This window comes from Myotis nattereri, assembly GCF_964212035.1.
Source record: "Myotis nattereri genome assembly, chromosome: 15".
Lineage (NCBI taxonomy): Eukaryota > Metazoa > Chordata > Mammalia > Chiroptera > Vespertilionidae > Myotis > Myotis nattereri.
In genome coordinates this window covers 1,648,079-1,667,030 of record NC_138090.1, presented here as the reverse complement: position 1 = coordinate 1,667,030, position 18,952 = coordinate 1,648,079, and the positions used below count along the sequence as shown (strand labels likewise).

The 18,952-nt window shown below is 55.0% G+C and overlaps 1 protein-coding gene across 1 annotated transcript; it reads left to right on the top strand.

Moving 5' to 3' along the window:
• The first annotated feature begins 145 nt into the window (after nt 1-145).
• VPS35 (VPS35 retromer complex component) lies at nt 146-18,753 on the top strand. The gene is made up of 17 exons (XM_081106874.1): nt 146-285; nt 4,247-4,345; nt 5,190-5,286; nt 6,017-6,140; nt 6,493-6,675; nt 7,618-7,831; nt 8,962-9,045; nt 9,715-9,824; nt 10,610-10,706; nt 10,803-10,951; nt 12,225-12,432; nt 12,719-12,874; nt 13,494-13,616; nt 14,761-14,940; nt 15,343-15,582; nt 16,884-17,027; nt 17,821-18,753. Exons 1-17 carry the CDS (start codon nt 283-285, stop codon nt 17,998-18,000), a joined length of 2,391 nt encoding a protein of 796 aa, XP_080963000.1. The 5' UTR covers nt 146-282; the 3' UTR covers nt 18,001-18,753.
• The last annotated feature ends 199 nt before the right edge of the window (nt 18,754-18,952 follow it).

Below are 18,952 nucleotides of genomic sequence, written 5' to 3'. Positions count from 1 at the left end.
TTCCTTCCTGCTCCGAGCGAGGCCCCGCCTCCCCGCCCCGCCCCGCCCTCTCCCACTGCGTGAACAGACTGGCTGGCGCCTCGGTCTGTCAATCCAGTACTCTGGGGCAAGGGCCAATAAATACGCGAGACTTAGGCTCCTAGAAGCGGACCAATCGAGAAGCCTCCTGCAGGCCAGGGGGCGGGGCTAGGGAGGGCGGGGCCTGGGGGCCTTGGCGTCACCTGACCGCGGCTGGCTCGGCGCGCGGAGGCTGCTGAGTGCTGCAGGTCCCGGGGTGTCGCCATGGTGAGTGCCGAGGGGCGGCGGGCCCCGGCGGCCCCACTCCCAGCTCCGGCGCTCGCCCGTCTCCCGGGAGCGCTGCGGGCGCAGTTGGGGCCCCGCCGCCGGGTCGCGGCTCCGACCAGCCCGGCGTGGCCTGCGGGGTGCGGGACAGGCCGGGGAAGGCCGCAGGCGCGGTGGGCGGTGGCTCCCGGCCGCAGCCGAGGCTCCGAGGCGGGCGCTCCCTGGGGGTGTCTCGGCCTGCAGGCACTGGGGGCCGTGAAGGCCCGCGGCCGCCCTGAATGCAGCCGGCCACCGCCCGGCTGGAACCGCAGCCCGAGAGCTGGGGCTGAGCGTCCGGCTGGGCCGGGGGCGTGCGGAGGGCCCGCGGCCTCGGGACCCGCCCAGAGGTGCCTCCCGGCCGGCGTCCCGCCTTCGTGCCTGACAGTGCCCGCCGGCCCCACGCCTTCTCCGGTGCAGGAAATGCCCACGGGAGGGACCGGAGCGGTGCCCCGGCCTTGCCCGGCCTCGTCGCCTCCCGGAGCGCGGTGCCTGCCAGCGGTTTCTAGGGACTCGCTGACGTGCGTTTCCTGGAAGGACGCGCTACCTGGTCGCTAGTGACGCGTGGTCCTGGGCACCTGGCGGCTCGCCGGTCTCCCCAGTGACCGCATCCACGCGTCCCCCTCGCTGGGAGCGGCATTCTCCCCCGCACAAACGGGAACTTCCCCAAAATGTGCGCCCCGTGCCTGGTTCCCACGAGGGCGAGGGCGAGGGCGAGCTGTCACTTGCATTTTATTTCCGAGTCCGCAGCGGCTGCGGGATGTGTGTGTGGCCGCCGTAGGTCCGTTTGAAGGACCTCGCGTGCACCCGGTGCAGACGGGCCCTGGACACAGGCTGCCCTTCCCGCGTGGGGGCCGGAGCGCAGCATAGCTGTGGACGCACCGGTCCGGGTGGCCTATTGCTCCGCGAGGCCGTGTGGCTCTTCTCCCAGACGGTACAGCTGGGAGCGGCCGTCCGAACAGGGCCGACATGGAACTGGGGTTTGTCAGCTTCCCCACATGTATAGACTGACACGGTGTTTGGTAACGGGAGCCCTTCATTGAGGCTCTCCTGCTATATGCCCCGTTTCTGTGCCGGGGGACCGGTCCGGAGCAGGGCGCCAGACCCACCGTCCTGTGCACCTGCATTTTATTGGGAGAGAAAACCCGCGTGCCAGGCTGGTCACTGTCTGCCTGGGGTCTTTGAGCCTTACTTTTGCATTTGAAAACAGTGTTGCCGGCCGCGGGCGTGGCTCGGTGGTTGAGCATCGACCTATGAACCAGGAGGTCACGATTCCATTCCCGGTCAGGGCACAGGCCTGGGTTGCAGCTCCGTCCCCAGTGTGGGGCGTGCAGGAGGCGGCCGGTCCATGATTCTCATCACTGATGTTGCTGTGTCTCCCTTTCCCTTCCTTTCTCTCTCTCTCAAATCAATAAAAACATTTAAGAAAAGAAAGAAAACAAGTGTTGGCCTCGTTGGCTCTTCCCATCCTGGAATTCTAGGATGCAGTTCAGTTCGTCCAGCACCTTGTGTGCCTTGTACGTCAGGACCGTGCCCAGCGCTGGAACCGTCTTCTCGCGGAGCTTAGGGGTCTGGGGGGGGACAGGTGGGTGGAGGATGGAGGATGGAGGGCCGCGGGTGCTGTGCCAGCCCCACAGCCCTGCGCTGGGTCCCGGGGCGAGGCCGCCTGGGGAGCTGGGTCCCGGGGCGCTGGGTCCCGGGGCACTGGGTCCTGGGGTGCTGGGTCCCTGGGGCGAGGCCGCCTGGGGAGCTGGGAAGGAGCCCAGGGAGGACAGTGCGCAGGCAGGTGATGGTCTCCCTCCTGCGCTCCGCCCCCTCCTCGGCCCTGTTCGCCCTCCTTCAGTTGTGTTTTGTGCCTGATGTTTCCAGCTGCTCTTTCATGAAGGCGGTGGTGTTCTGTCTGCTTGCGAGTGGGTTGTTTTCACTTTGCAGTTGACTTGGGTTGGGTTGTTAGGTTCCTGCGGCTGTGAGTGGAGAGATTGGCCAGCAGACAAGGCGTTGGGACGAGGGGAGATGATGGGTTGTGCCCAGGGGGCTGTAGTAATGCGGTGGCACTTCTGCAGCGCTGGTGCTAAGCATTTCCTTCCTTCTTCGTAGCCGTGATGTGCGTGCTCCCGGTCTCCCCGTTTGACAGCAGGGGAGGTGGAACGGAGAGGAGTTTTGTGGTTGCGGAGCTCACAGTGGCCTTGGCTTTTCTCTGCGCCTCACACCTGTGTGGGACTGGGGGTGCTGTCGGTTTGGGTCTCGAGCTAAAAGGGGCCTAATCGCCAGTGTCCATTTGATCTTGATTCTGTAGCATTTCCATTTTTCTTTAGCCGTTTTTTAAATTAAGGTGAAGTTTACGTAACATAAACCTTTTAAAAGTGAGCAGTTCAGTGGCATTTAAGCCCAATGTTGTACAACCCCCACCTCGGTCTAGTCCCCAGACATCTGTCACCCAAAGGAGACCCTGTGGCCCTCCTTAAGCCGCGACTCCCCCACGCTCCCTCCTGGTGGCCACCTACGACCTTCCTGGGGAGATTCGCCTGTCCTGGATGTTTCATACAAACGGAATCATGCGACATACGGTCTTGTGTCCGGCTTCTTTCACTTAGCACAGGTTTGTAGGTTCACTCCCAGAGCACGTGTCAGTACTGCTTTCCTTTGTGCGATTGGACAGCATCCTGTTGTTTATGTATACCATAGCTGGTTTACCCACTCATCTGTTGATTCTCTAGTAATTTTCTGTTAACTTAAGGGTTCTGAACGTTCTAACACCAGCTCATCCATTCACTCGTTGGACGTTTATGAACATCCATTAGGTGTCAGGCAGTGTTGGGTCCCAAGGATGTACAAATGACCATCACTTATAATTATAACGTGACCCAGTTGTGGTTGAGGTGCACACACAGTGTTTATGCAACAGCGAGAGGATGGCGGTTAATTCTGCTTGACAGGCGGGTCTAATTCATGTTGGGAGCAGGTTTTCGCTGACGGCACAGATTACCTAGACATACAGGCAGGTTTACAGTCCTGAGTGAGCAAAGCATAAGTGCTATTCTTGTATTACTATTAATTAGTATATTATTTTTTATATCAACAACTGTAAGCTACTTCTGCCCCACCCTGCGTGTGTCCGTATCACTGGATCTGTGTTTGAAGTGATGAGCGAGGCACTTGGAGAGTGTCTTGTCTGCTACACTAAGCCCAACTAGTTTCTTCCTAGCTGGTCAGTCCTCGTCACATACTGCTTAGGGGGGGGTCAGTGTTCCATAAACCGCTTCCTTGGTCTAAGGAGAGACTAAAGTGCAGGTGGAAAGTAGTCTAGAGAGGAAGATGCTTTCAGAGATTCGGGCCGAACGGAAACCTTCACAAGCCTGGGGTTGGTTGCCCGGCCGGCGTGGCTCAGTGGTTGAGCATCAGTCCATGCACCAAGAGGTCCCTGGCTCGGTCCCCAGCACGGGGCACGCAGGAGGCAGCTGACAGATGTTGATGTTTCTCTTTCTCCCTCCCTCCCTCTCTCTCTCTGAAACATCAATTAAAAAAAAAAAATATATATATATATATATATATATATATATATATATATATGAATGGGGTTGTTTGATAGCTGCGTTTGGGGTGGATTCAGAGCGTGCCAGCAGAACCGAGGCAGCATAAACTGGCCCTCGGGTTTCTTCGAGGCTCACCTGTTAGACGGATGCTCAGTCAGTCCCGGAGAGAGAATACGTTCTCTGCACACGGGCCGCCTCCTCAGTGTTGCGCTGACCTCAGGCCCAGGCACAGCGCTCTGTGCAGTAGTCGGCAGACACTGGGAGTGGGTTTGGGATGTTCCTTGGGCCGGGCCTCCGGGGAAGCCTGGGGAAGGGACCCGGTGAAGCTATAGGCCTGGCCGAGCTGCGAGAAGAGAGTGCGGGTGAGACTCACGGAGGCGTTTCTTGCTTTGCAGCCTACAACACAGCAGTCCCCGCAGGACGAGCAGGAGAAGCTGCTGGATGAGGCTGTGCAGGCTGTCAAGGTGCAGTCCTTCCAGATGAAGAGATGCCTGGTAAGCGGGCGGGTGGGGCGCGGTCTGCGCGCACCCACAGGTGGTGTGGCCGGCGGGGGACTCGCGTGCTCGCCACTGAGCTATTCCGCTGTGTTCTATCTTGAGGGCTTTTCTTTTGTTCTGAATGTATTTTTTGTAGACACTCGCTTAAGAATTATACTTACACCTATTTATTTATTTTCAAATTCCAAAGGGAGTTTTAGATCGTCTAGGGGATAATCTGTAGAAACGATGGATTCCGGGATTAAATGTAAGAAACGGACCCAGTGGGCTGGTTACACGTTGCTGTGACGATGATGCTGACAGCCATCTCTTACCGCGTCTATGGTTTCTGAGGCTCAGTGACAGGCTTTTGACCAGTGTTACCTATCGGGTGGCTTTTCTCGCAAACAGTTGGCACAAAAGAGAAAAGTCGTGGAGTGGGGAGCACGGGTGGGCGTGGAGCTGCTGTGTTCTGTCTCTCTATGCACGTGCTTCCGGGTCTGAGGGGATTGTCCTCCAGCTTCTCAGAGGGTCTGGAAGCTGTGGCCGCGCCATTGCCAGGACAGCGTCCTGCCCCACAGGAGCGGCGAGCGGCTTCCTGATCCTGATCGCCGGGGAGCCGAGTCCGCGCCGCTCGGGCCTGTGGCGGGGGGTTAGGGCGGGAGCTTTGCCGGGACACGTAGGGCTTGCTGAGCCCTGCACCTGCCGCCACTCTGCGTCTTTTCGTCTTCAGTGGAGAGAAGGCTGGAGTTCTGTGTGACTTAGCTGTTTGAGTGCTGTAACCAATACCGGTGAAGGAGTCCCCTAACCGCATCAGGGTTTGTTTCAGGCGCGCTGCTCATCCGTTCTGTCCTGTCTCTAGGACAAAAACAAGCTCATGGACGCGCTGAAACACGCCTCCAACATGCTCGGGGAGCTGCGGACCTCCATGCTGTCGCCCAAGAGCTACTACGAACTCTGTATCCTTTGAGCGGGAGAGGGCACACGGCTTCATCCTTCCTGTCAGGCCACCTTCCTTTGCTCCTGCGTTTTCCTGGATTATGTCATCTTCGCTGCCTTCAGCAGAAGTGCTCCCTCTCCAGGCAGAGGTGCTAAGTGACAGAAAGAAATCCCAGTATTGGAGGCCCTTCTGTGACTTCGCTACTTTATTTTTATTTTTTAAAAAAATGTATATTTTTATTGATTTTTTACAGAGAGGAAGGGAGAGGGATAGAGAGTCAGAAACATCGATGAGAGAGAAACATTGATCAGCCGCCTCCTGCACATCTCCCACTGGGGATGTGCCCGCAACCCAGGTACATGCCCTTGACCGGAACCGAACCTGGGACCTTCCAGTCCGCAGGCCGACGCTCTATCCACTGAGCCACACCGGTTACGGCTGTCTTCGCTCCTTTCATGCTGTTTGTTGTGCCTCAGTTCCCAGAGCCTTCCTGAGGGCCCTGGCAGCTGGTTCGTTATGACAGCCCGATTCTGGCTCAGGGCTCGCACAGGGAAAGGGGTCCGGGACGTGTCGTTGCAAACCCGCCAGCAGACGGACAGGCAGCCCTTGTTCTGCCTGCTTTGCCCCACCAGACAGACAGCTTCCACAACCTTATGTTCAGATAGCTGCCCGCTGGCCCAGTGGCCGCCACGCGTCCAGGGAGTCGCTCAGCGGGCCTCGCTTTATTTGAGCCCTTAACCTGCGGGAAGACATGGCTATTTCTGATGAGCTGCACTACTTGGAGGTCTACCTGACGGACGAGTTTGCCAAAGGACGGAAGGTGGCGGACCTCTACGAGCTGGTGCAGTACGCGGGCAACATCATCCCCCGGCTGTAAGTCATGGCGCTCAGGGCCTCGCAGAGGGCGATCGTTCACTTCTCAGCTGGATTAATGAGGAATGCTGGAGACAGAAAGAAGTGGCCATGTTTTATTCAATGTCTTGACTAGTAGAAAAGCGAATGTGACAGTTATTCCTAATGCGTGGAAAGGCGATGGTTATAGATGTGTATGTGTGTGTGTATGTGTAAACTTGGGGGTCAGCGGTTATATTTTCTGTCAATCTATTTTTGTCATCGTGCAGGAGAAAGCCAGGCCCCGCCTTGTGTACCGAGTGCGTTTGCCTTCAGTGTGTCGGGGCATGCACCATCAGGCTCTGGACTTGACCAGTGTCTCCCCACATCCTAGGTACCTGCTGATCACGGTGGGCGTGGTGTATGTCAAGTCCTTCCCTCAGTCCCGGAAGGACATTCTGAAGGACCTGGTGGAGATGTGCCGGGGGGTGCAGCACCCCCTGCGGGGCCTGTTCCTTCGCAACTACCTGCTCCAGTGCACCCGGAACATCCTGCCCGACGAGGGGGAGCCCACTGAGTGAGTGCCTTGCTTTCCCGGGCGGGGCGGCCGGGTGCTCAGTGCGCGGAGGCGTGGCTGCTCAGGTCACTGTGACGCCGCGCCTCCGTGTGTGCCGCACGCCGGGGACGTCTGCGTCCTTAGGACCCGCTTTTCTTATTGATCGTGATTGAGAGCATTTCCCATTCCGTTCGATGGTCTTTGAAAAGATGGCTTATTAAATGCGTTCTGTTCTTGAAATTGCATTTACAGTGAAATAATGACATGTGCTTAATGCTTTCCATGAACTATCCAGTTTTCATGCTGTTCCCTGAGGTCCGTCAGTTTGTACAGTTTATGGACTGGCCTGCCAGTTACCCAGAACAGAAGTAATTTTCATGATCTAAGCACACAAGTTAGATATTATCTCCCAACCGGAACAAATACAAGTTCAGCAGTGGAGAGATGCATGTGAGGTTACTGGCTTTGCTATGATTCTCCTCCCATTTTGAAGGTTAATTAAGCAATCGGTAACAGATGTTTGAAAACCAAGTTCCCCGTCTTAGGAGGTGTGGAAACAGGCAGGAAATGCATGACCTCTTCCCTCCCTCGCCAGGCTGACCGTTCAGTGGAAACATAAGCTATTTCACAGTAAAATGATGTCGTTGCCAGTAGGCTACGTCAGGTTTCTAGGCTTTGTGAGCTAAGGGGATTGTTGGAACAGCAGGTCTGGTTGGTGCGGGGAAGGCGTGGGGGAGTGTTTTGTCCCTTTAACAACTGTGATGTGCTGGGTCCTCTCCCTGGCGTTTTCCCCTGGAGTTTGTTCCCCTTGAACTTGAACACTGAGCTGGGGAGGTTGGGAACCTTGGATGAAGCCCCGGGCGTGAGAGGGAGGAGAGGGAGGAGGGGGAGATGCAGGAAGGGCGGTGGCGGTGCGTGTCCCGGTGCGGACCCTGTATGTGAGTCTCCGCTGTTTCCTTGCAGTGAAGAGACGACGGGCGACATCAGCGACTCCATGGACTTTGTGCTCCTCAACTTTGCAGAAATGAACAAGCTGTGGGTGCGAATGCAGCACCAGGGCCACAGCCGCGACAGGGAGAAGCGCGAGCGGGAGCGGCAGGAGCTGCGGATCCTGGTGGGGACCAACCTGGTGCGCCTCAGCCAGCTGGAGGGCGTCAACGTGGAGCGCTACAAGCAGGTGTCTTCTCACTCCTCACCTCCTCTCGGTCCGGAGGGATCGCTGGGGTCTGATTTTAAAAATCAAAATATTTTTGTGAAATGACATCGAAGAAGACTTAAATAAACCGAAAGATACGTTTTGTGTTTATGGCGTGGAAGGTTGAATATTACCAGTTTCCCTTTTTTAATTGAGATGAACTATATTTTGCTGTAGATTTACTCTAAGCTACGTAAGATCATGGGGTTGGTGAAAGGGATAAACACCTAAGTCTGGAGAGAAGAGAGCAGGGAGCCACAGACATTTTTTGTGAAGCATCAGAGAGGAAATACTGGTTACTCTGCCACCTGGAACTGCTGTGCCCATGGGTGTCGCTGAAGCCGGCACAGACGGGCGGCAGCAACCTCCAGGTCAGCCAGGCTGTGACCCCTGGAGGCGGCGGTCGGGAATAGACCACCCACATATAATCCACTACTTATAAAGGCACAGGAGCAACCTTTACAACAGATGGTTCTGGAATATGGGCATCTGTATGCCGACAAAACCCCTGCCTGTGACCCAGCCTCATACCACGAAAAAAACTAAAAAATGGGCCAGAGACCTAAACCTAAAATCTATTAAAATCTTTAGAAGAAAATGCAAAGGAAGTCTCTATAACCTTGGATTAGACAGAGATTTCTTAGGATTTAAAAAGCACAAACCATAAAAGATAAAAGATTAATGAAATGGACTTCATCCCAGATGAATTTTACTAAATAGAAACACAGGGTTTTTAATTTAATAATTCTCTGTAAAATTAAAAAAAAATACTTTTATTGATTTCAGAGAGGAAGGGAGAGGAGAGAGAGATAGAAACATCATTGATGAGAGAGAATCCTGGATCGGCTGCCCCCTGTACGCCACACACGGGGGATGGAGCCCACAACCTGGGCCTGTGCCCTGACCAGGAATCTAACCGTGACCTCCTGGTTCATAGTTTGATGCTCAACCACCGAGCCATGCCAGCTGGGCTATAAAATTTTAATCTAGAAATGAAGCATGGATGAGAAAAATCTAAAATATGATTTTTAAATTAATAGTCCAAGTGTGTTACTAGAGAGGTGACTTAAGATTTTGAAAATCGTATTTTAACTCTTACTTTTCTCTCTCAGATCGTCTTGACAGGCATATTGGAGCAAGTCGTCAATTGTCGGGATGCTTTAGCTCAAGAATACCTCATGGAGTGTATTATCCAGGTGGGTCACAACACTTCATTTATGTTCTTTATTTTTTTATTTTAAAGATTTTTAAAAACATTTTTATTGATTTCAAAGAGGAAGGAAGAGGGAGAGAGAGAGAAACATCCATGATGAGAGAGAATCATGGATGGGCTGCCTCCTGCACGCCCCCCACTGGGGATGGAGCCCACAACCCGGGCCTGTGCCCTGACCGGGAATCGAACCTGGGACCTTTCAGTTCCCAGGCCGATGCTCTATCCACTGAGCCAAACCGGCTAGGGCAGTTTTATGTTTTTTTAAACGACCCACTTTATAGTTCATTAATTTTCATTTTTAAAAGAACTCCTGACAGAGTGGAAAGGAGCTTTGCCGACTAAGTGGTTCCTTTCTCCTGCTGCGCCCTCCTGGTCTCTGTGTCCTCCTCCCCACACGTCAGAGCGTCCCCCCCGCCCCCTCCCCCCCTTGTCCAGGTCTCGTTAGTTGTAGCGTAATTGTGGGTGCGCTGTGGTCAGTGGGATAGTCTGTCTGGGCTTACGTCTGGAGAGGCTTCAAGTATTTTACTTTAGTCCTCCGAGACTGAAGCGATTTCTCCCACAAATACGAACTTCCAGCATCGCAGTAAGCCCAGAATCTCGTGTGAACTGTGTGTGCTTGTACCAGTCAGCTCTGATGTGATGTGATTTCCAGGTTTTCCCTGACGAATTCCACCTTCAGACCTTGAACCCTTTTCTCCGGGCCTGCGCGGAGTTACACCAGAACGTGAATGTGAAGAACATCATCATCGCTCTGATCGACAGGTAAGAGCTCCCAGTGCCGGCGGGCGAGCGTGCTGACCGGAGAGAACAGTGTGAGGCGCTATCCTGGATGACGTCCGTGACCTCTTCGTTACAGCAGTGCTTTCGTGTCGGTGCGCTGTTCAGTCCTGTCAGCATCGGTACCTACTCGTGCTCGCCTCACCTCGGCATGGAAGAGGTTTAGCGTTTAATTGTGCAGGAAGCATGAGAGAACGAACATATATATAAATATGTTTTTATTGATTTCAGAGAGGAAGGGAGAAGGCGAGAGAGAGGAGCATCAATGATGAGAGAGAGTCATTGATCGACTGCCTCCTGCACGCCCTCCACTAGGGATGGAGCCCACAACCCTGGGCATGTGCCCTGACCAGGAATCTAACCGTGACTTCCTGGTTCATAGGTCGATGCTCAACCACTGAGCCACGCCGGCCGGGCTAAAGATTGTTCTTTATAATCATCTGTTGAATACATCTGTCACTTTCATGCATTTCTGTCCATATCTGATTAATTAGGGTTCAAAGAATTTGGCAGAATTGGCCTGTTGAATACCATTTCTGTGCGGTGTCAGGCTTGGGGTAAAGCGGGCATGCAGGGAAGTAAGGCTTCACTGCACACTGTTCAGCTGGAAGTGATCTGAGGAAGTGATGGGCTGCATCCCGTGCCCTCTTTGAAGCCCTTGTTGTTCTGGGAGAAAGGCCTGTAGGAAACAGGGAAGGCGCAGGAGTGACATGTCCCCTGGGACCCCCTGCTCAGCTCCCTGCCCCTAAACAAGGCTGTTCTGCCCCCAGGTTAGCGTTGTTTGCGCACCGTGAGGATGGGCCTGGCATCCCCGCAGACATCAAGCTCTTCGACATATTCTCGCAGCAGGTGGCGACTGTGATCCAGGTGGGTGTGGCTTTGCCCAGGTTCCCGCCGGAACCCCTGGGCTGGGAGGTCCTTTTGTACCTGCTGAGAGTGAACCCCGTGCTTTCTCCACCGCAGTCTAGACAGGACATGCCCTCGGAGGACGTCGTGTCCTTACAAGTCTCCCTCATCAACCTGGCGATGAAGTGCTACCCGGACCGAGTGGACTATGTCGATAAAGTTCTGGAGACGACAGTGGAGATATTTAACAAGCTCAACCTGGAACAGTGAGTCAGTTACATTCTCTCGTAAAAGCCCTCAAAGGCACCTTTTTGTCCCAGGTTTGTTTTCCTTCCTCCGCTCCTTTCCGAAGGGTTAGCGTCCGTCTGTGTCAAGCATTTGTTCGAGGGACATGCTTGGTGCTGGTCGGGGCAGAGAGTGGGACTGATGATGTGGCTGCTGCCTGGTCACGTGGTGGCTCATGGAGTGCAGGCAGCTCCCGGGACCGTGTCTCCATTTCAGGCCCCTCTGAATAATGAATGAGTTCGTTCTGAACCCAAGGGAGGCTCTTGACGCCAAGCAGCAGCTCCATGAGAAGGGGTTCCAACAGATGAGTGGGTTGTGAAATGTAAGGGCCTGCAGGATGGCAGGTGTGGGAGTGACGGTGCTGTGAGATCCCTGTCTGCTGGGAGCTCTCCAGGCCTGTGGCACCCTCTAGTGGCCACTGTGGGACTCCTGAGCCCTTTGTCTTTCTCTGCCTCCCCTTCCTGTCCCGCCCTCCTCTGCTGCTGAACCTGGGGTCCCGCTGGCCCCTCACCGTGTGTTATTGTTCCACCTCATGCTGGCGCCCTCCTTCCGCCTCCGGTGTCTGCTGCACCTGAGAGTTACTTTTCTTGTACCTCCTCCCAGCCCCCTCTTCCCTTGGGTCTGCCATTTTTGTGTGACCCGAAAAGCATTTCAGATCTTGAGTGACTGCACTGATGTCTCCGTATCTTCCCTGACTAAGTGCATTTTAAAGTAAAATTAGATAAAATAAAGAATTAGAAATCCTGATCTCTCAAATTCTCTAAACGGCTGCGGTCCCTCGGTCTCACAGAAGCGCCACAGGTGCTGCCCGGAACCCAGCCACTTGTCCTGAATCTGAATCACCGCCGTCCGATGCAGAAGCGGGAGTTGGCTTTCCCATGTTTGGTGGCCTTGCTGGTTTGGCCTGGATTTTTCTCCCTACTTACCTTCGTCCTGCTAAACAGTGCTTACTGGCTACCCCGGGACCGAGCCCCCGCCTCCTCCTTCCTTAGAAACAGCGAATTCCAGACAGTCATTCTGCCCCCAGCTCCACAGCCTGGCATTACTGAGTCGCCTTGTTGTCACTAGGGCATCAGTAGGTGAATAAACGTGTCAGGACAGGCGTCTGGGAAGGAGGGCGTTGGGGTAGGGGTGGTGGTCCCCTGGGCCGTTTCCTCTCTGTGTCAATGAGAAGGCAGGTGGTCGTGAGCCCAGCGCCGCCGTCTGTCTGCGGGAGCTGGTTCTGCTCGGTAAAGGCCGCCCTGCCTCTTGCAGCATCGCCACCAGCAGCGCGGTCTCCAAGGAGCTCACCAGGCTGCTGAAGATCCCCGTGGACGCCTACAGCAACGTGCTGACTGTCCTGAAGCTGAGGCACTTCCACCCGCTCTTCGAGTACTTCGACTACGAGTCCAGGAAGAGCATGAGCTGCTACGTGCTCAGCAATGTTCTGGATTATAACACGGAGATCGTCTCTCAGGACCAGGTAGGGGCGCCGGCCGGCGTGCTGTGTGGTTGCAAGTGGCTGCTCATTGTGGTGGTTACGGGAGTGGAGACGCATGCGGAGGAGACGGGCGGCTGGAACCTCCCCAGAGCGAGGGCCGTGGCTGACTGGCGCCTGCCGCAGGTCCCTGCGGACGGGGGTGCTGCCTGCGCATCCTCGCTCGCAGGGCTTGTCCTGTGGATGCTGCCGGGCGACTTGACGGCTGCCAACCCCTTGACAGTGCTTTTTCTGCCGAAGGCTTCACCCGGGGGCTCTGTCTCACGCACAGGTGGACGCCATCATGAACCTCGTCTCCACGCTGATCCAGGACCAGCCCGATCAGCCCGCGGAGGACCCGGACCCCGAGGACTTCGCCGACGAGCAGAGCCTCGTGGGCCGGTTCATCCACCTCCTGCGGTCGGAGGACCCCGACCAGCAATACCTGGTACGGCGAGCTCTGCCCGCCCGCGGCGCCGGGGAAGCGGCACAGACGTGGCTCAAGGGCTCACGCAGCGGGGCGTGGGAGGGTTTGAGAGAAGGGCGGCCGGGAGGAGGTGAGGTGGAACCCGTAGACTTCCCTTTCTTTGTGCACAGTTGTTTGCAGTGTTCTGGAGTCTGTTCCGTGTGGAGACTTAGGAACCGCAGAAAAGCCGTCTTCCCTTGGTTGGGTGTCTAGGAACCATTCCACGCTCATAGCCTTTTCACTGTTGCTTTAACGTGTAAGCAACAGTCCTGTGTTCAAGGTTGCCAGTGTCAGTTGTGCTTGCCACATTGAAAGCGGAACGGAGTCTGTCCGGAGCGCTCTGCCCCCGGGTGCTTCGTGCACGCGCTCAGGGAAACGTTCAAGCCCCTCCCTGCCCTGACGGGGTGGGCCCTGCAGCCTGTCTGAGCCCCCGTTTGCGGGATGGCATTCGTGTGTGTCGGGTGACGGATGCCTGCGAGAGCAGAGGTGTGACGTGCCCGCGGCGGGGCTGGCAGCAGCGCGAGGCCCAGCGCCTCCTCTAATTGGATGATGGTTAATCACGGTGCAGAGAAGACTGATGGTTTTGTGGTTTTTTGGGCAGATTTTAAACACGGCACGGAAACATTTTGGAGCTGGCGGGAACCAGCGGATCCGCTTCACGCTGCCGCCCCTGGTGTTCGCGGCCTACCAGCTGGCCTTCCGCTACAAGCAGAATTCCAAAGTGGTGGGTGTGCTGCTCAGTGAGCCCTGCTCTTCCCTCTCCCTCCCCAGTGTGCACTTCAGTTTATTTCTATAGAAAACGTCCAGCACACACAAGCAGCCGGTGGTGGCCTAAACCCCAGTGTCGGCGGCTCTCAGCTCCCCTGCGCCCCTCAGTGATGTTGGCAGGTCAGACACCGGCCGAGGGCTCAGGGATGAGCGTTCAGCCGGGTGAAGTGTGTGCTCGAAGCTTTCCCCCGTCCAAAGGTCACTGGTGAGACACGATGAGTCTGCTGCACGGCTGCTCAGCCTTTAGTCTGACAGAGCAGCTGCATTGCCAGCTCCGCAGCACGGCTGCCACACGGCAGGGCTGCAGGGCACGCGGGGGGGGGGGGGACGGGGGGCGCCCGAGCTCTGCCCGGGGAGGCCGGCGCCTGTCCCCTCTGAGAGCCCCATCGAGGCATCTTGGGGTTGGACCCATTGTAGTTCTTCTGTTTGTTTGCTTTTTAATTTTTTCAATTCTTATTTTTAAAATACATTTTTATTGATTTCAGAGAGGAAGGGAGAGAGGGAGAGAGAGAGAAACATCAATGATGAGAGAGAATCATTAATCGGCTGCCTCCTGCATGCCCCCTACTGGGGATCGAGCCCACATCCCAGGCATGTGCCCTTGACCGGAATTGAACCCAGGGCCCTCAGTCCATGGGCTGACGTTCTGCCTGCTGAGCCACTCCCGGTGGGCTGGACCGTTACTTCTGAGCTGCTGTGAAGTGGAGAGCAGGACCATGAACAAGGTCCCAATCATGTTACCTTTGCAGAGCAGAAAGGAAGGAAGACCTTCGCACACAGCGTTATCAGTGATGATTGCTGCCATCGGTTTAGGGATGACTTTAATTTTACACATCTTTTTTGTTTCTTTTTCTAATTTTGTCCAAATTGGGAATGTGTTGCTTTTCTGATGAGAGAGACCAGATGCCGAGCATTGAGAGTGCACGGTGAGCTGGAAGGGCGGCGCGAGAAGACTCCCGCTGCCCCGTCTGCTTTGTGAGTGCACGAGAGAGAGAGGACAGACAGCTGCCTGCCTTCTGGTTCTGTAGAGCTTCATGTGCAGTGAGTGTCCCTGAGCACGGCCATCCAACCTCAGGTAACCAGCTCGCTTCCGGTTGCAGGACGACAAGTGGGAGAAGAAGTGCCAGAAGATCTTCTCCTTTGCTCACCAGACCATCAGCGCCCTGATCAAGGCCGAGCTGGCGGAGCTACCCCTCCGGCTGTTCCTGCAGGGCGCCCTCGCGGCCGGCGAGATCGGCTTTGAGAACCACGAGACAGTAGCGTATGAGTTCATGTCCCAGGTGAACACCTGTCCCTTTCTGGGCTCAGTCGCCTGGTGTGGTGCCCAGGGCTGCACCTCCCTTCCCACCGGCTTCAGACCTCTTAGTGCTGCAGCCGCCGGGACTGGTTTGGAGGGGGACCCCATCAGTTAGTTACTGGGAGCTAGGGAGACCCAGGACTTCCAAGCGGGCCACGGCCAAACTTCCTTTGCTCATTCAGTTGGGGAAGCCGGGGTTAAGCAAAAGCTAAGACCCGTCTTCCTGCTGCAGCTGGTCGGCATCTTCGCTGCCTCCTGCCTCTCCCGGGCCGCACGCTCTCATCCGAAGCCTGTGGAAGGCCTCCCGCTGGGGTGTGGTGGGAACTGCTGGGGAAATGCCCACGGGCAGGGCTGGGACCTAAAGGCCCCCTGCTCTGTCTGCCAGGCGTTCTCTCTGTATGAGGATGAGATCAGTGACTCCAAAGCCCAGCTGGCGGCCATCACGCTGATCATCGGCACATTCGAGAGGATGAAGTGCTTCGGCGAGGAGAACCACGAGCCGCTGAGGACGCAGTGCGCTCTCGCCGCCTCCAAGCTCCTGAAGAAGCCGGACCAGGGCCGAGCCGTGAGCACCTGCGCCCATCTCTTCTGGTCCGGCAGGAACACCGACAAGAACGGGGAGGAGGTGAGGCGCCTGGGCCGCTGCGGGAGGGAGCGCGGGTGGCGGGCTGTGCCTGGAGGGAGGCGCTGGCGGTGCCAGGAACCTGTACCTGGAACATGGCTCCTTTAAAGAAATGGAAAGAAAAGGAATGTATAGGGTTACATCCTGCAGGGTTGCCTCTGCTTAGGACAGTTCTAACAGCGAGTCGATGCCGCTGCCTGTAGCAGACACATGCCCAGGCCGGCCTGCTCAGTGCAGGTGGCTGCTGCCTCCGCAGACAGCGTCTGTCACACGGGGAGGGTGTGCGCTCCCCTGCATCCCACGGCGTGGCCGCTCCGTGTCTGTCCGCGTCTGCTGATGCTCAGCGTCAGGCTTGTTCTTGGTCGTTACACTGTGGTGTGTGACCCGTGCGCGGTGGCGTCCCTGCTGTCACTGTTGGGGGCGTCCCGTGCTGCACCATGCAGATGGGGCTGTGCTTGCTGTCTGCTCTGACTGCTCCACCCGCAGTCAGAGCCATCCCCGACTCCTGCCCGCTCCCTGGCCTCCTCTCACACAGTTAATGGACTGCTGTGGAGGCTGAACGTAGCTCATTCACGCACAGGAAACCAGGAAACTTGAGTGACTTGTTTTACTGCAATACTGTAGTGGTCTGGAACCTAGCCCACAGTATCTCCGAGGAATCCTATATAATAAAAGGGTAATATGCAAATTGACCCTAACAGCAGAAAGACTGGGAATGACTGGTCACTATGATACACACTGACCACCCGGGGGCAGATGCTCAATGCAGGAGCTGCCTCCTGGTGGTCAGTGCGCTCCCACGAGGGGAGCTCTGCTCAGCCACAAGCCAGGCTGATGGCTGCCAACACAGCGGTGGTGGCAGGAGCCTCTCCTGCCTCCTCAGCAGCATTAAGGATGTCCGACTGCAGCTTAGGCCTGCTCCCCACTGGCGAGTGGACATTCCCTGAGGGCTCCCGGGCTGCCAGAGGGATGTCTGACTGCCAGCAGGTGGACATCCCCCGAGGGGTCCCAGACTGCGAGAGGGCACAGGCCGGGCTGAGGGACGCCCCTCCGCCACCCCCCTCCCGCAAGTGCACAAATTTTTGTGCACTGGGCCTCTAGTGCTGTCTATAAATATAAAACATAAATACACAAAACAAGTAACCTATTTGCTTTAGAACGTAGCTGTGTGCTTTAGAAAATGAAGATTTAAATTCCTTTTGTCCCTTTAAACATGAGAGAGGCACTGTAGAGTTGTGTTCATCTCCCTGTGCGGCTGGACATCGGTGATCCATTGATCTCTTTAAACGCCCCCTTCATTCCAGCTGCATGGAGGCAAGAGGGTCATGGAATGCCTGAAGAAAGCTCTGAAAATAGCAAACCAGTGCATGGACCCCTCGCTGCAAGTGCAACTCTTTATAGAGATTCTGAACAGATACATCTACTTTTACGAGAAGGAGAATGATGCGGTAAGCGACCTTGGTTTCCCTTCCTGCTCTCTGGGTTGATGCGTACGGAGTTTATCATCCTGACACCATCTTCCTTGTTTACAAGGCTCAGGTCTGGGAGCGGTCCCTACTGGTCTCTGCGTCTCCAAAACCCCGCTCTGTGCGTGTGGGTGCATCTCGTTTGCTTAGGGATGTTTTGTAGAAACAGCCACTGAACGTCTAAAGCAGGAAATAACTCACATAGGAGGCTGACTTGTCACGTGCAAGTTTAGAATGATTCCTGAGGAAGGAATGATGTTCTGCTTCCAGCAGTAGCGTTGGTCAAGATTTGTAGGTTAAATACTGGATTGCTATTGTTCCCTTACTGGTTCATGACGCTCTGTATTTTTTAATACCCCCCCTTTTTTTTTATGACTAGCCAATAGTTAGTTGTAGCTTAAACCAGGAACCCTGTTCTCATCTCTCTTTTTTTTTTCTGGTAAAAAAATATATATTTTATTGATTTTTTTACAGAGAGGAAGGGAGAGGGATAGAGAGAAACATCGATAAGAGAGAAACATTGATCAGCTGCCTCCTGCACACCCTCTACTGGGGATGTGCCCGCAACCAAGGTACATGCCCTTGACCGGAATCGAACCTGGGACCCTTCAGTCCGCAGGCCGACGCTCTATCCACTGAGCCAAACTGGTTAGGGCATCATAATTACTCTGGTAATTGGTGAGAGTAACACGAGCTCCTCAAAATGTTTTTATTAAATTACCTTTGACCCTTGGTGGTGCGTGCTGGATCGTGAGCTTGTGTACATTGTTTTTAGGTCACAATTCAGGTTCTGAACCAGCTTATCCAGAAGATCCGAGAAGACCTCCCCAATCTCGAGTCCAGTGAAGAGACGGAGCAGATTAACAAGCATTTCCACAACACGCTGGAGCACCTGCGCCTGAGGCGGGAGTCCCCGGAGTCCGAGGGGCCCATTTACGAAGGCCTCGTCCTGTGAAGGGGGCGGGCCCTGCTCCTCCCCATGCAGAGGGTGTAGTCCGTAGGCCTCCCTCCCATAGATTGTGCCTTCAGAAATGCTGAGGTAGGCTTCCCGTCTCTTACCTGTGATGTGTTTGACCCAGCACCTCCGGACACTCACCTTCAAGACCTTAATAAAGTTATTCACTTCATAAGTGTTCAGGTCGACTGATCACCCAAAGTGGCATGATTGATTTGCTATTTAAAATTATCGTGATTTGTAAAAAAACAAAAGTATTTAAAAACCACTTCTCGCGGCTACTAATGAAGCTCTCCTTCCTCTCTTCCTGTCCTGTTCCATGTTGGTTGTGTCATTTCCTCGTGACTGGGAGCACTAACCCGTGTCTGTCTCTGTTCGCTAGTCCAGTGTGAGGTTAACTTAGGCGAAAGGAATACTGTCTGTGAAGTTCAGCGGGGCTCCTCCCTCAGTGCAAGATGAGGCCCTGTGTAATATTTCCCCCGGAACTAGAATATATTAGTGCATGTGGAGGCTCTGAAGCACCATGGTCAAAACCAGAAGCTATATTTTGCATATTTGGACTCAGCCATCATTAAGAACCTATGTCGTCCTCTTGACATATTTATCAAAATAATTTTGTTCTAAATAGTATAAAATAGAAAATTTGTGATCTATATGATTCATGTATAACCTTCAATGTCAATTTAGGGGGAAATGCATCAGACCATTATCAGAATTTTTTTTCACCAGTGAGAATAAAGTTGCTATTAACAATCTGGACTCTTCCTTTCATACTGACTCATAAGGGAACTGGCAGATGCCTGTGGATGGAGGCGCTTTTATTGTGCAGAGACTGCTCAGCCTCGCTGTCACCACCAGGCTCCTGCCCCATCACACCTGGCGTCCTGGTGGCCTCTGCTGTCACTGGCCTGTCATGGCCGGCACAGGCCCTGAGGCGGCTGCTGGAGTTGGG